The following is a 12,500-nucleotide window of genomic DNA, read 5'->3' on the forward strand; positions in this document are numbered from 1 at the left end:
ACAATATTACGTACTTACATTTTACCTACATAACCCTAACCCTAAGGTACAGCGCAAGTATGTAATGATGCATGGTGTTACATACTTACATACTTAGTTTTTTTAGGGCTTGTATGCCTTTGTTTGCAATAGGACAGTGAGAGAGAGAGACAGGAAACGAGTGTGGAGAGAGAGATGGTTAAGGATCGGCAAATGACCCGGGCTGGAATCAAACCCGGGTTGCCAGCAAAGTAGTGCAGTGCCCTGCTGTTAGAGTCACAGTAAGGCCTAACTACATACTTTATTATTGCACTTTGCCTATTAATGTCAGACAGTAAAACAAAGTGTAAACACACATACACACTATCTTATGTGCTGATTCTGACCAAGACTGGGAGAAGCATAGGACTCCATCACTTGCATCTTCCAGATTTATGATCACTGCCTTTACCTTATACAGAGTGCAGGAAGTTGCTAATAGTGGCAAACTTTTCGAAGTAATGTGCCCCTTCAGCAGACTGCCACATTTTCTTCTTCGATCTCTGCCCTCTCCGTTCACTCTCAGTTTCAATCCCTGCTCCTGTTTGCAGCTACATGGACTCTTTCTGTCTGTCTCTGTCCCAACCTCTGTCCCTATCTATGTCTGTCTGTCTGTCTGTCTGTCTGTCTGTCTGTCTCTCTCTCTCTCTCTCTCTCTCTGTCCCTGTCTTTATCTCAATCTCTGTCTCTGTCTCTGTCTCTGTCTCTGTCTCTGTCTCTGCCTTTGTTTGTCCCTGTATTTGTTTCTGTCTCTTTGTCTGTCTCTGTATTTGGTTTTGTCTCTGTGCCTGTCTCTGTGTCTTTGTCTGTGTCTGTCTCCGCCTCTGCCTCTCTCTCTGTGTCTGCCTCTGGCTCGTTATCACTGCAGCACAAGGTGTGTCCCTCAGACACAAAAAGCTCCTTGTGTGGATGTTATGGCGCATATATTCCCCATGATTACCCCCGCAGAACTGTTTATGGCTACGATTTGAGACGCCAGTTTCCACAGCTTCAGAAACTTAATTGAGTCGAGGCATGGTCAGACACCAAACATTCTCTCTCTCTCTCTCTCTCTCTCTCTCTCTCTCTCTCTCTCTCTCTCTCTCTCTCTCTCTCTCTCTCTCTCTCTCTCTCTCTCTCTCTCTCTCTTTTTTTCTTCTCTTGCCGTTGTTCTTTTAATGAGGACTGGGCACAGTACAGCCCCTCATTATAGTGCATTCCCTGCTAAAAGCAGCTATCGTTATGGTTAGGACAGCACACAAAGGGAAAGCCACTGCAGCAGACACCCCACACTAGCTGGTGGATGGTCCCCTCTACAGTCTGCTCTGTTACTCTGCATGCTGTCGGCTATAACGTGGGTCACAGCCCAAGGCCGCTAGGGGAAGCGGTGTCAAACTGGAGGGTCCGACTGACTACAAATGGCAGGTTCAGACTGACTGCTCGAGTTCATTTCTCCTCCCTTCATGGTTTTTACAGTTGACCATGTCAGGACTGTACGAATGTGATATCTTTGTCACTGTTGGTAGAATGCTTGGCCACATTTTCAGAAAAAAAAGGCTTTAACTGACATAGCCTGTGATAGATGTGGTGTTACCAGAATGGCAATGACCAAGTCATAACGTTTTACTCCGTACTTTTTGGTCGAGCCTTTTTGCTTTGTATATCGAAGTACCTCACAGTATTGTGTGGCTATATGCAGGTGAGAGAGCTCAGCTCTGATTGGCTGTGATTCTGAGAGGGAGCTGAGATCGAAACACTCTGTGTGTACTGTAACTGAAGTCATACTGCATTATGAAGACCTAAGCTTGAGAGGAAGACACTCTATTTGCCGAGCCATTAGCTCAAAACAGTAGGCTTAGCAGATTGTCTGTGAGGTATACGAAGGAAGTTTCGAATTGTGTTTTAACACTCAGCTTGCCCTCCATTAAACTCACTCTCTAAACCTTACTCCCATCCAGGTGCATGACAGGTTCAAACAACAGAATGCATAAAAGTCAGGCAAGTCGATCAGTGTCTTCATTCAAGATTTCAGGAGAGAGGTTTCCTTATGGCCTATTGGGTTATGCTGGCTTTAATCTGTCACATGCACTGATTCCAACAAGTGTTCTTGGCAAGAATCCCAATGTCAACAATGGTTGACATATGATTCCCCGGCAAATTGTCATACACTGTTGCACACAAAAACTGAATAGCCAATAAGTCACATTACAGTAAAACCTCAAACCTAAAAACCTCATCATCAGAACTATCATCAGAACTGTCATCACTGTCTATTTTAATCGTCATCTTTCCTCTGATTATGTCATTGCTTGAGAGTCGCATTGGATGAAAGGATCTGTTACTTGTAAATTGAACATAATGTAAAGTCTTTTCACTGTGACAGGTGGTTTGGATAAATGTGTCTGCTGAATGTTATTTATTGTAATTTAATACCTTTTCACTGTGACCCGATGGAGTTTGGTTCGTTTCCCTGACATTACCACAAGATAGGTTATTCCCGTTTACAGCTATAACAGCAAACTTAGTAATAATAGTGACTGCCCAAGTTCGGTTGGTTACCCTGACATGTGTAATTTAATGTTATGTAATACCTTTTGCCCTGATAGGCTTTGGTTGGATAAATGGTGGCAGATGGTTTGGATAAAAGTGCCTGCTAAATGTTATGTAATGTGCTGATGTGATGTGATGTGATGTATTGTAACGACTTTTCTTTGTGACCTGATGGCGTTCTGTTGATTTCCCTGACATGTGGCGTGGATAAAGGTGTCTGCTAATTGCAATGTAATTGTAATGTCTTTTCACAGCAGCGTAATGACTGGTTTCTTTGGCAGATGATCTGAGCCCTTCATCATCTAAACATAATGTAATATAATGTAAAGTAATGTAATGTAATGTAATGTAATTTTCCTTACAGGTGGTTCGAGCCATTCGTCATCCAGTGGCTAGATGAGAACGAGGATGTGGCAATGGACTTCCTCAACGGAGCCCTCGAGAGGGACAAGAAAGATGGAGTGAGTACAGTAGGCTACTGCACCATCTCAAGAGAGGAGAAAGATAGCATAAGTAGCCGTTCATATTTCGAAAGGGATTAGAAAGATCTCGTAAGTAGCCTACTGCACGATCTGAAGAGATAACTTCTATACCATCTCGAGAGGAATAAGAATGATGGCATAAATACTGACTATACCATCTCGAGAGGGATAAGAAAAATTGCGTAAGTACGTGGGAGGGGTGTGTGTACCACCCACTCTCATTCCGAGCTGGATAAGAAAGGTGACTTAATTACCAATGTTCTGTCGAGATGAGCTGCTTCATCAAGAGCTACCAATAGGCTGTTATTGGACTGTACCCCAAACCGTTACCCTAAACCCTATAAGAGCACTACTGTATGCTCTGAAATGGCTTGGTGGCTCTACCAAGCTGTTCAAATGGTTTTGTAAGTGCTCTACTCTTGAGAAGGATAGTGTGAAGGATTGTGTGAATACTGTGCCATCTCCAGAGGGATAGGAAAGATGGAGTAAGTACCGTCATACGTTTCAAGAACCACTTTTACAACTTAATGCCACACTTGCCATAATTCCCCATGGGACGAAACAGGCTTATGTATGTTCGCTTCAGACATTAAACTTGAATTTTGCTCATCATGTTGTAGCCTCTGGTCAAGTCATATGAGCAGTGTTGGTACTTCTTTAAAATTATGTTCAACAAGTCATTGACCCATAATATGTCAATGCACCTTGGGCAAGAACTGGCTATTGGAAATGTTCATTTCATACATGAATGGGATTTTAAACATCTTTGATGTTACATTTTAAGCATCTGTTTATCCAATCTGAAAAAATAGGAGGTTCCTGATCACAAGCATGATACACGCACCTATTTCAATTATAACTTGCAAAGATTTGTATGCATGTACATAGACTCAATACACACACAATAGAGTGAAGGCACATGACATCCATGCTACTGCTTTGTAAATGCATTGCAACTGGCCTTTAATGTACAGTGCATGACCCTGAACAGACACATGATCTACAACATAGTACAGACACATCATCTCTGAACCGTTACTGACGTTTTTCTCATGGACACGTCACATCCTCTGCTGACATTTTTCATATGGACACATAATATACTTTGGTAACCTCTACGAATATTTCTATTACAGACACGTGATATCCTTTAACCTCCACTTGTGTTATTTTTCCGTGTGTGTCGTGACCCATGCAGTTCCAGGTGACGTCCGAGCACGCTCTGTTCTCCTGCTCCGTGGTGGACGTGTTCACGCAGCTCAATCAGAGCTTCGAGATCATCAAGAAGCTGGAGTGCCCCAACCCGCACGCCCTCGCACACTTCATGCGCAGATTTGCAAATGTGAGTGTTGGTAGGAGGAGAGGGGTAATGTTGAGAGGAGAGGAAACAGTGTGTGTGTGTGTGTGTGTGTGTGTGTGTGTGTGTGTGTGTGTGTGCGTGCGTGCGTGCGTGCGTGCGTGCGTGCGTGCGTGCGTGCGTGCGTGCGTGCGTGCGTGCATGCCTGTGTGTAATGTATGTGCATTTTTGCATGCATACGTGTATGCTTGCGTGTGTGTGTGTGTGTGTGTGTGTGTGTGTGTGCGTGCGTGCGTGCGTGCGTGCGTGCGTGCGTATGTGCGTGCATGTTTGTATTGTATGTGCGTGTGTGTATGCGTGTGTACACGTGTGTATGCGCGGGTGCCTACATGGGTGTATTTGCATGTTCGTTTTCACACACTCATAATTGACAGGGTAATAGATGGAGGCTCGGTCTTGCTGTGCATGCACATTGTGGGGAAAGGTGCAAAATATAAATTCATTCCTGCAATCGTTTGTGGAATAATAGCTTTTTACACAGATATGATTTATTAATGTGAAATAGATTCTGCAGTACATTTTTGCATGGATTTTAACCTATAGTAATTGATTATTCATGTTGCATAGCCCGAGTATTCGACTGCAACATTCAAATGTGCTAGAATATTCCATTAATATTTGCGTAGTTCATCGTCATTGTTTTTCTTTCTGCATGTGTACATAGATTGATGTTAGAGGTCAAATCGTGCCAGTCTTAACAAACCGCATGTCTTTTGTACTCTTTGCAATATGCAGTCAAGTCAGCAAGTTAAAAGCAATGCCAAATCCAATGTCTTAAGCTTTCAATCAAATGCTCCCAGCTGATTTGATGTCTGTGTTTTCCCTTTTTTGTATCCCTTTGTAGACCATCAACAAAGTTCTTGTGCAATATGCTGCAATCATATCCAAGGACTTCCCGCAGTATCTGAGCAAAGAGAAAGTGGTAAGCATCATGCGTGATGAGCTCTCGTGTCATGTCATCTCATCTCGTGTCATGTTGGTCCCGTGATCTGCCCTCATTTTTGGTCCATCGCAAACATTGCCATTGCGTGTGTGTGTGTGTGTGTGTGTGTGTGTGTGTGTGTGTGTGTGTGTGTGTGTGTGTGTGTGTGTGTGTGTGTGTGTGTGTGTGTGTGTGTGTGTGTGTGTGTGTGTGTCTAAGCGGCATCCTTCTCCTTAGTTGCCATGGTGACCAGAGAGGGCGAGGCAAAGAGGCGAGGTGGGCAAAGCGCTGAGGCTGATGTTGGGATTTGACGAACCCAATGACTAGAGCTGGTGTGCGTGCTTGAGTGTGTGTGTGTGTGTGTGTGTGTGTGTGTGTGTGTGTGTGTGTGTGTGTGTGTGTGTGTGTGTGTGTGTGTGTGTGTGTGTGTGTGTGTGTGTGTGTGTGTGTGTGTGTGTGTGTGTGTGCGCGCGCGCGCGCGTGGAGAGGCTTACTTAGGTATTGAAGATGATGCTGGGCTTTGACCAGTCCATTCACTAGAGCTGCTGCTCGATGCCTGTACGATCAGCCAGCCTGCCTGTGTTCAAACATGGCCAGGAACATATCTTTTCAGCAGAGACCAAAGACCGAGAGAGAGAACGAACAAGAGAGACCGTGTCACGTCTGCCATACGTACAGTAGTGGCTCGTGTGAACAATGACTTCCGTACGCACAGCTCATTTATTTTATGGTTCATTCTTTGTTTTCGGTGGCAGAGAGGGCAGGATGAAGATTAGACTAGACTACGAAAGTTACAGGGAATTGGCAATGCTAGCTTTGTGTCCCTTTTTAAACTACGAAACATAATGCTTCTGCTATCAGTGGGAGACAGATGACAGATGTTTCTTTTAAAACTGTGACAGGTCCACAGAGGAAGGCGATGCCGGGTTTTAATTAAAGAGCATATCTTTGGCTCTGTCTTCCTCCCTCTGAATCCCCCCCCTGCCTCTCTCTGTCTCTCTCTCTCTCTCTCTCTCTCTCTCTCTCTCTCTCTCTCTCTCTCTCTCTCTCTCTCTCTCTCTCTCTCTCTCTCTCTCTCTCTTGCCCTTGTTCCTCCTCTGTCGTCAGCTCTCAAATCAGCGCGGTCCGCCCCAGCGCTTCTCCGGCTTCTCTAATTGACAGTTTTGTTCAGCTCTAGAAAGAAAAGGCAAAAAGAAAACTCATGTGATCCGATCTCCACCTTTACAGCCATATGTCAAACCATAAATCATCTCAGCTCTTATAAAACTGGCGTTGGCGTTTATGCCGCCCCAGCATCGCAACTTATGGCGTGTATCCTAGCTAGGGAAGCCGACAAGGGGAGGCAGAGGTATCAATGGCCCAAGGGCCAGGTAGAGATTGGGCCCACAACTGGGTCATCATTACATTGTATGTAGTTGAGCGGGGGGGGGGACTAACAGATGACTTTATCCCGGGCCTGGCAAAAGCTGTGTCAGTGGCCCTGATCTCAGTATATGGCCTACTTAGGTTGCCTTCCTGGATCATCGCCTCACCCATCATCTCACCCTCCACCTCCACCCTCCACCCCCCGCCTCCACAACTTCACTGACCCCACCCCAGCCAATAACACCATCAGCCTTCTCTCTCCCTCACCTCCACTCCCACAGTCACACAACCCACACCTCTCACCTCGAGAATAACCCCATTGGTCATGTTTCGTTTCTTCTTGGATCCTTGCCTCGCCCATCATCTCTCTCCCTCACACCCACTTCCACGCGACCCACCCCGCCCACCCAACAACACCGTCGGCAATGTTTCGTTTTGTGCAACATTGAAGCTATTTAAAATTCACCGTTGCACAGATTTCTGGGCTCTTAATAAGCGTCTTAAGTCCGGTGAGGTGATTAATCAAGCTGTGCTGACATGTGACCTTGCTGGGCACTCGCGTGCATCACTGCAGTAATTGTTTTAAGTACTCAGACAGATGAGTGCAGTCATATATCTGTCAATCTCGGAAACCCCTTCTGGAGAAAGGAGAAGGAGGAGGGAGCCACACGGTGATGTCCGGGGTCACCTGTGTGTGTGTGTGTGTGTGTGTGTGTGTGTGTGTGTGTGTGTGTGTGTGTGTGTGTGTGTGTGTGTGTGTGTGTGTGTGTGTGTGTGTGTGTGTGTGTGTGATCTCGTATGCACACTGCATAGCACCAGGCGGGCATCTCCTCCTGCATGTTTAATTTATGTGGCGACACACCACTGTTGCCCTGGTAAAAAAAAGGCTTTAGGAGTGTCTGTGAGTGTTCTAATAAAAAAAGATTTCATGACGGAATAAACTAAGCCTGCCTTTATTTTTTGGAAGAGAAACAATGAGTGCCTGAATGTAAGTACCTGAAATAAGTCCCTGAATTTGGATGATCTGGAAAGAATGCAGAGGCAGACTACAGGAATACCTCTACAACATGAATGTAGATTTATTTTGCATTCGAATTGCTGTTTTTTTTTTTTTAACTCTTGGCAAGCGCTTCAATAGGTACAGATGAGATATTCTTGTTGTGGTGGTGTGTAGTGTGGTGTAGTGTGGAAAATGTGGATGTGATGCGATAACATAGCCGGAGGCATTGCCAGCCCTCATTGCCATGAAATCCCCCTAATCCTGCTTGTATTCTGCTTCTCTTCTCTTCTCTTCTCTTCTCTTCTCTTCTCTTCTCTTCTCTTCTCTTCTCTTCTCTTCTCTTCTCTTCTCTTCTCTTCTCTTCTCCTCTCCTCTCCTGTCCTCTCCTCTCCTCTCCTCTCCTCTCCTCTCCTCTCCTCTCCTCTCTTCTCTTCTCTTCTCATCTCTTCTCTTCTCTTCTCTTCTCTTGGTTTGTTTTTTTCAGCCCTGTATCCTGCTCAACAATATCCAGCAGCTCCGGGTGCAGCTGGAGAAGATGTTTGAGTCCATGGGAGGGAAACAGGTAGGTGCTGTGCTCTTCTCTTCCATTGGCACAGGAAGCTTTGCAGTGTTCGCTCAACACTTTGTAGGACCAAATGAAGAGCTCTTTTCCAAAACCCTGCAGTATACCCAATTTTAAAAATATTAAAAAAGTGTTTTTAATTGAGTTTAGTAATTGTTTATATCATTGGAATCCCAGGGAACTTCAGGTAGCATCAACCCAGTTCTAAATTTCTAATGCTGTCCTAAGAGCCAATTTTAAATGCACGTTTTATTAAAAACTAAAGCGTAATGAAATTTGACAGGTCTAAATTGACACCTGCACTCTATTCCCTGCTTGTCTGTCATTCGTCTATTTTCTGCGCGTTAAGACAGGCACGCCTACCTACCCACCTGATTCTCATTCTCCGCTCAGCCATCATTCGATGGATTCATAAGTGCAATGATAGCTGGCACGCCCTTCAGTTATCTAAACCGCATTTACTTCCCGCTCACCTGCTCCAAGTCAGAAACTCACTTTCTCGCTCGAACCCACCATCCGCCCCGATCACCCCTTATCATTGTCATCTCGATCGTTTTATTCAGGTTTCCGCCCTTGTGCCTTCTCGGTTCTGCTCGCTCTCCCAATAACTGGCCTGGGGGTGTCAGCTCAGAGCTCGCACATATTCGCGGGCGCGGGTATTGTCCGAGCTCTCAGTTGGAGCTCCGTACTCCCGAGCCCAAGAATCGTTTTTTAAACATAGCCAACATCAGGCTCGGCAGTAATTTCAGCACCATGGCCAGCGTCCTTGCCCGTCCTTACACTATTTTGCTATTTGCTTTTAACTTGCTCCTCGAGTGCAGTGATCCAGCGACCCCGTAAAACACTTTTATGATCGGTTCGCCACGTGAACAGCGGTTGTCCTGCGATAAACCCATGATCACGAGAAGCCCGTTCTCCAGCGAGAACAAAGACGTATGCATACATAGGCTGCTGAATTCTAATTTCCGACAGCGCACTAATGAAACAGCATTCATATCATTTTGGAAAACAGCTCCTCAAATGCACTTTCCAGGGTTGCTCCATTTCATTTTCTGAGTGTTGAATTCACACGGCAATATTTACTGTGTAATGTGTTGTATTGCGTTGTGGCATTTGGTGGTGTGGTGGGGCTTTGTTGGCTGCCCCTGGTTAGTGCTGGTTGAATGGTTGGTTGGTTAGTTGGATGGATGCCCATGCTGTTGTAACCCTGACTGTTCCCCTCTAACACCCTGCACTGTGCCCTCGACACAGTGCCTCAGTAACACTTACCTGTGACATAACAATAACAAAAAACAAAACAAAAAACAGCATGTCCGGCCTAAGTCTGTTTGTCTCTCTGTGTGAGTGTGTGTTTGTGTGTGTGTGTCTGTCTCTTTCCCCTCCATTCTAACCAACTGTGATGTGAATTGTGTTGCCTGTGTCTTCCTCTCTGGCTTGTCTCTGTTTTCCTGTCTCCCGTTTCTTCTTCTCTGCGCTGTGTGCGGCAGGAGGAAGGGGTGGTGGCCTTCTGTAAGGTGTGTTAACAGGCCTCTCCTGCATCCACATTTACCCCCCTACTCCACCTACTGAGAGCACGCCACCTAAACCCATCCCTTCCCTCCCTAAACGAATGAGCCGAGAACCCCTTTCCTGCACCCCTCGTGCACCCCTGCCACTGTCATGCCGCTCTCTCCCCCTCCCTTGCCTTCTCACCCCCATCGGGAGCATGTGTCACAACTGCTAAAATAACCTGGCATGTGCCGAATCGAGGTGCTGCAAAAAATGCAAACCATTTTCAGAGGCTCACCTCCCCACACCACCCCACCCCACCCCACCCCCTTCCCCCTCCCGACTACTCAGCAAAAGCCACAGGGGGGGGGGCACAGAACTTTTGACGACTTTCTCCCCCTGCCAAGCCAAAGCCATTTTCAACATCTCAGAGATTGGGTGGATCTGAAACGCCCAATCTCTCTTTTTTTATTATTCATAGCCTTTCGTGTTTTTTTTCACACCCTCGTTTGTACTCTCACATCCCCTGCCTCTCTCGTTCTCTCTCGTTCTCTCTCTCTCTCTCGTTCTCTCTCGTTCTCTCTTTCTCTCTCTCTCTCTCTCTCTCTCTCTCTCTCATGTTCAGCCACTACAAAGCTAATGGCTAATTGAGTGGCAGATGGGTATTGCCAGCTTGGAGATGCCGTCGGTGGCACTCGTTTGCTCGATCTCAGTTTCTGATCACCATTTCTCATTTCCCTCACCGCAGTCGCAGAATGCATCCCGACACATTTGTAGTCGAGCCTTTTTGATGAGCTTATCTCGCACTTAGCACACTTTCCCAGCTCTTTCCCTCCCTCTCTCTCTCTCTCTCTCTCTCTCTCTCTCTCTCTCTCTCTCTCTCTCTCTCTCTCTCTCTCTCTCTCCTGCCCTCTCTCTCTCTCACGCACACAAACATGCACTCAGTGACACTGCTGACTGGAGAATGCCACTGGCACTGACACCCGTCTGCATTACACTACTGGTCTTGCTGCAGTACAATGTTTGTTGGCTTGTTCATTTATTTATTTATTTAACAACGCTGCATCATAGCACATATTCACCAGAAAAAAATGGCAGTGTTTGTTGGTTGCATATTTTATGTACTTATGTTTGTAACCAAGTCAGCAGGGCATAGACTAGACCGTGAAAGTACAGCAGAACTATGTCCTGCACACAAGCTGTGTGCTGTTTATAAAACTATAAAACTACAAAACGTAAAGCAAAACAAATGGCAGTGTTTGCTAGCTGCATATATTGTGTGTACTTGATGCATCGTTAATGTACAGCCATGGGCTGTAAATGTCTGCAGTGTATACTGTATATCGCGGCGCTAAGTTTGGAGTTGATGGCGCCGCGCTCGCTAATGAAGCTAAAGCTAGCCCCCTGGTTACATCAAAGCGTAATGCTTAGACACAGACTTTTTGCTGCGGCGTAAAAGTCTTCACTTAACAGCCATGGCAGAGATGGTGCTCCCTTAGCAATTAGTAGTGCAGGAGGAAAAAATGCAATTATAGAGGGGGGTCCTTATCACAAAATTATAAATAACAGATCACTGGAAATTAATTTCAGAACTTCAACGTTGCTCAAATAGTTGAAGTCAAGCCCCTCTCTGCTTCTAGCGTCCTTTTGATCTTTCAGAGTCTGGGGAATAGAACGTGGAATGATTTGGTCAAACACAGAGTTTAAAAAAACACACACACCTTTTGACTTTAGGTACTTTTGTCCTGGCCTTTTACTTGAAGTTTCCGTTATCATCACCACTTTAATTTTAAAGGTTAAGTGGCATATAGAGGAGATAAACAATTGTGGTATAATTAAAATTCAATGTCACCACTCTGCTAATTGCACATTGCAACTTCTTATTGGATATTATTGGCACAATCTTTCTCAACAATGTCTATATACTTCCTAAATTACTCCTACTTAATACTAACAAGACTAAAATCAACTAACATTACTTATTCTTCGATTGTTGAGTGAATTATCCTTGACATTTTTTTCTATAGCATACACTGTGCTTGTGTGTGCGTGCGTGCGTACGTGCGTCCGTGCGTCCGTGTGTCTGTGTCTGTGTCTGTGTCTGTGTGACTATGTGTCTGTGTGTATGTTTGTCTGTGTGTGTTTGTGCTTGTGTGTGACTACTCCGTAAACAAATCCTTTAATTTGGATCACGTTCATGAAAAATAATGCAATTCAACTCAGTTTTATCTGTGAAGGCAGATATTGAACGAATAAAGCTAGACAGCACACACATTTGACAGGTGTGGAACAAACCTGATTAGAAATATGTTGAAATTAGAAAGAGGATGATGAAAACTGATTAAAAAAAACATGCCTCTTCGCATTTCTATCGAAACCCAGTAAACAGTGGAACCATGAAAAACGATCAGAACAGATTATATTAAACTCAATGTTATATGCATTTTATTAATTCTCTTTTCTACATTAATTAATTCTCTCTAGAGCTTGATTCGTTGTTGGTTTGCTGGCAGCCAGGTGTCTAGTCTACAGCATTGCAACAGAGGAGCGTTATAGACATCCCTTGCATTTAGTGCTTTTACTGTAATGTTGTGCTGTAGTTGTAGAGAAAATACATGGCAATGTTGTTATGATGTAGTTGAGTGTTTTCAGCAAAACGTGAAAAGGCCTGTCAACAGGCCCATCTGCTGTAAGAGGCTATGGAAACATTTTGTTCAAGTCATATTGGCAAGGACCTGAATATTCTGCACCTATGTCACTCTTGTCATCGTGAAGAA

The 12,500-nt window shown here is 44.9% G+C and overlaps 1 protein-coding gene across 1 annotated transcript in view; it reads left to right on the forward strand.

The window, feature by feature from the left end:
* The window catches only part of LOC134438832 (protein unc-13 homolog C), a 178,642-nt gene that overhangs the window by 122,155 nt on the left and 43,987 nt on the right, over nucleotides 1-12,500 (forward strand). The window contains exons 20-24 of the mRNA XM_063188513.1: nucleotides 2,912-3,008; nucleotides 4,228-4,371; nucleotides 5,231-5,308; nucleotides 8,158-8,235; nucleotides 9,723-9,749. Coding sequence (XP_063044583.1) covers nucleotides 2,912-3,008; nucleotides 4,228-4,371; nucleotides 5,231-5,308; nucleotides 8,158-8,235; nucleotides 9,723-9,749 — 424 coding nt within the window. The remainder of the gene's footprint in view (nucleotides 1-2,911; nucleotides 3,009-4,227; nucleotides 4,372-5,230; nucleotides 5,309-8,157; nucleotides 8,236-9,722; nucleotides 9,750-12,500) is intronic.

This window comes from Engraulis encrasicolus, chromosome 22 (assembly GCF_034702125.1).
Source record: "Engraulis encrasicolus isolate BLACKSEA-1 chromosome 22, IST_EnEncr_1.0, whole genome shotgun sequence".
Classification (NCBI taxonomy): Eukaryota; Metazoa; Chordata; class Actinopteri; order Clupeiformes; family Engraulidae; genus Engraulis; species Engraulis encrasicolus.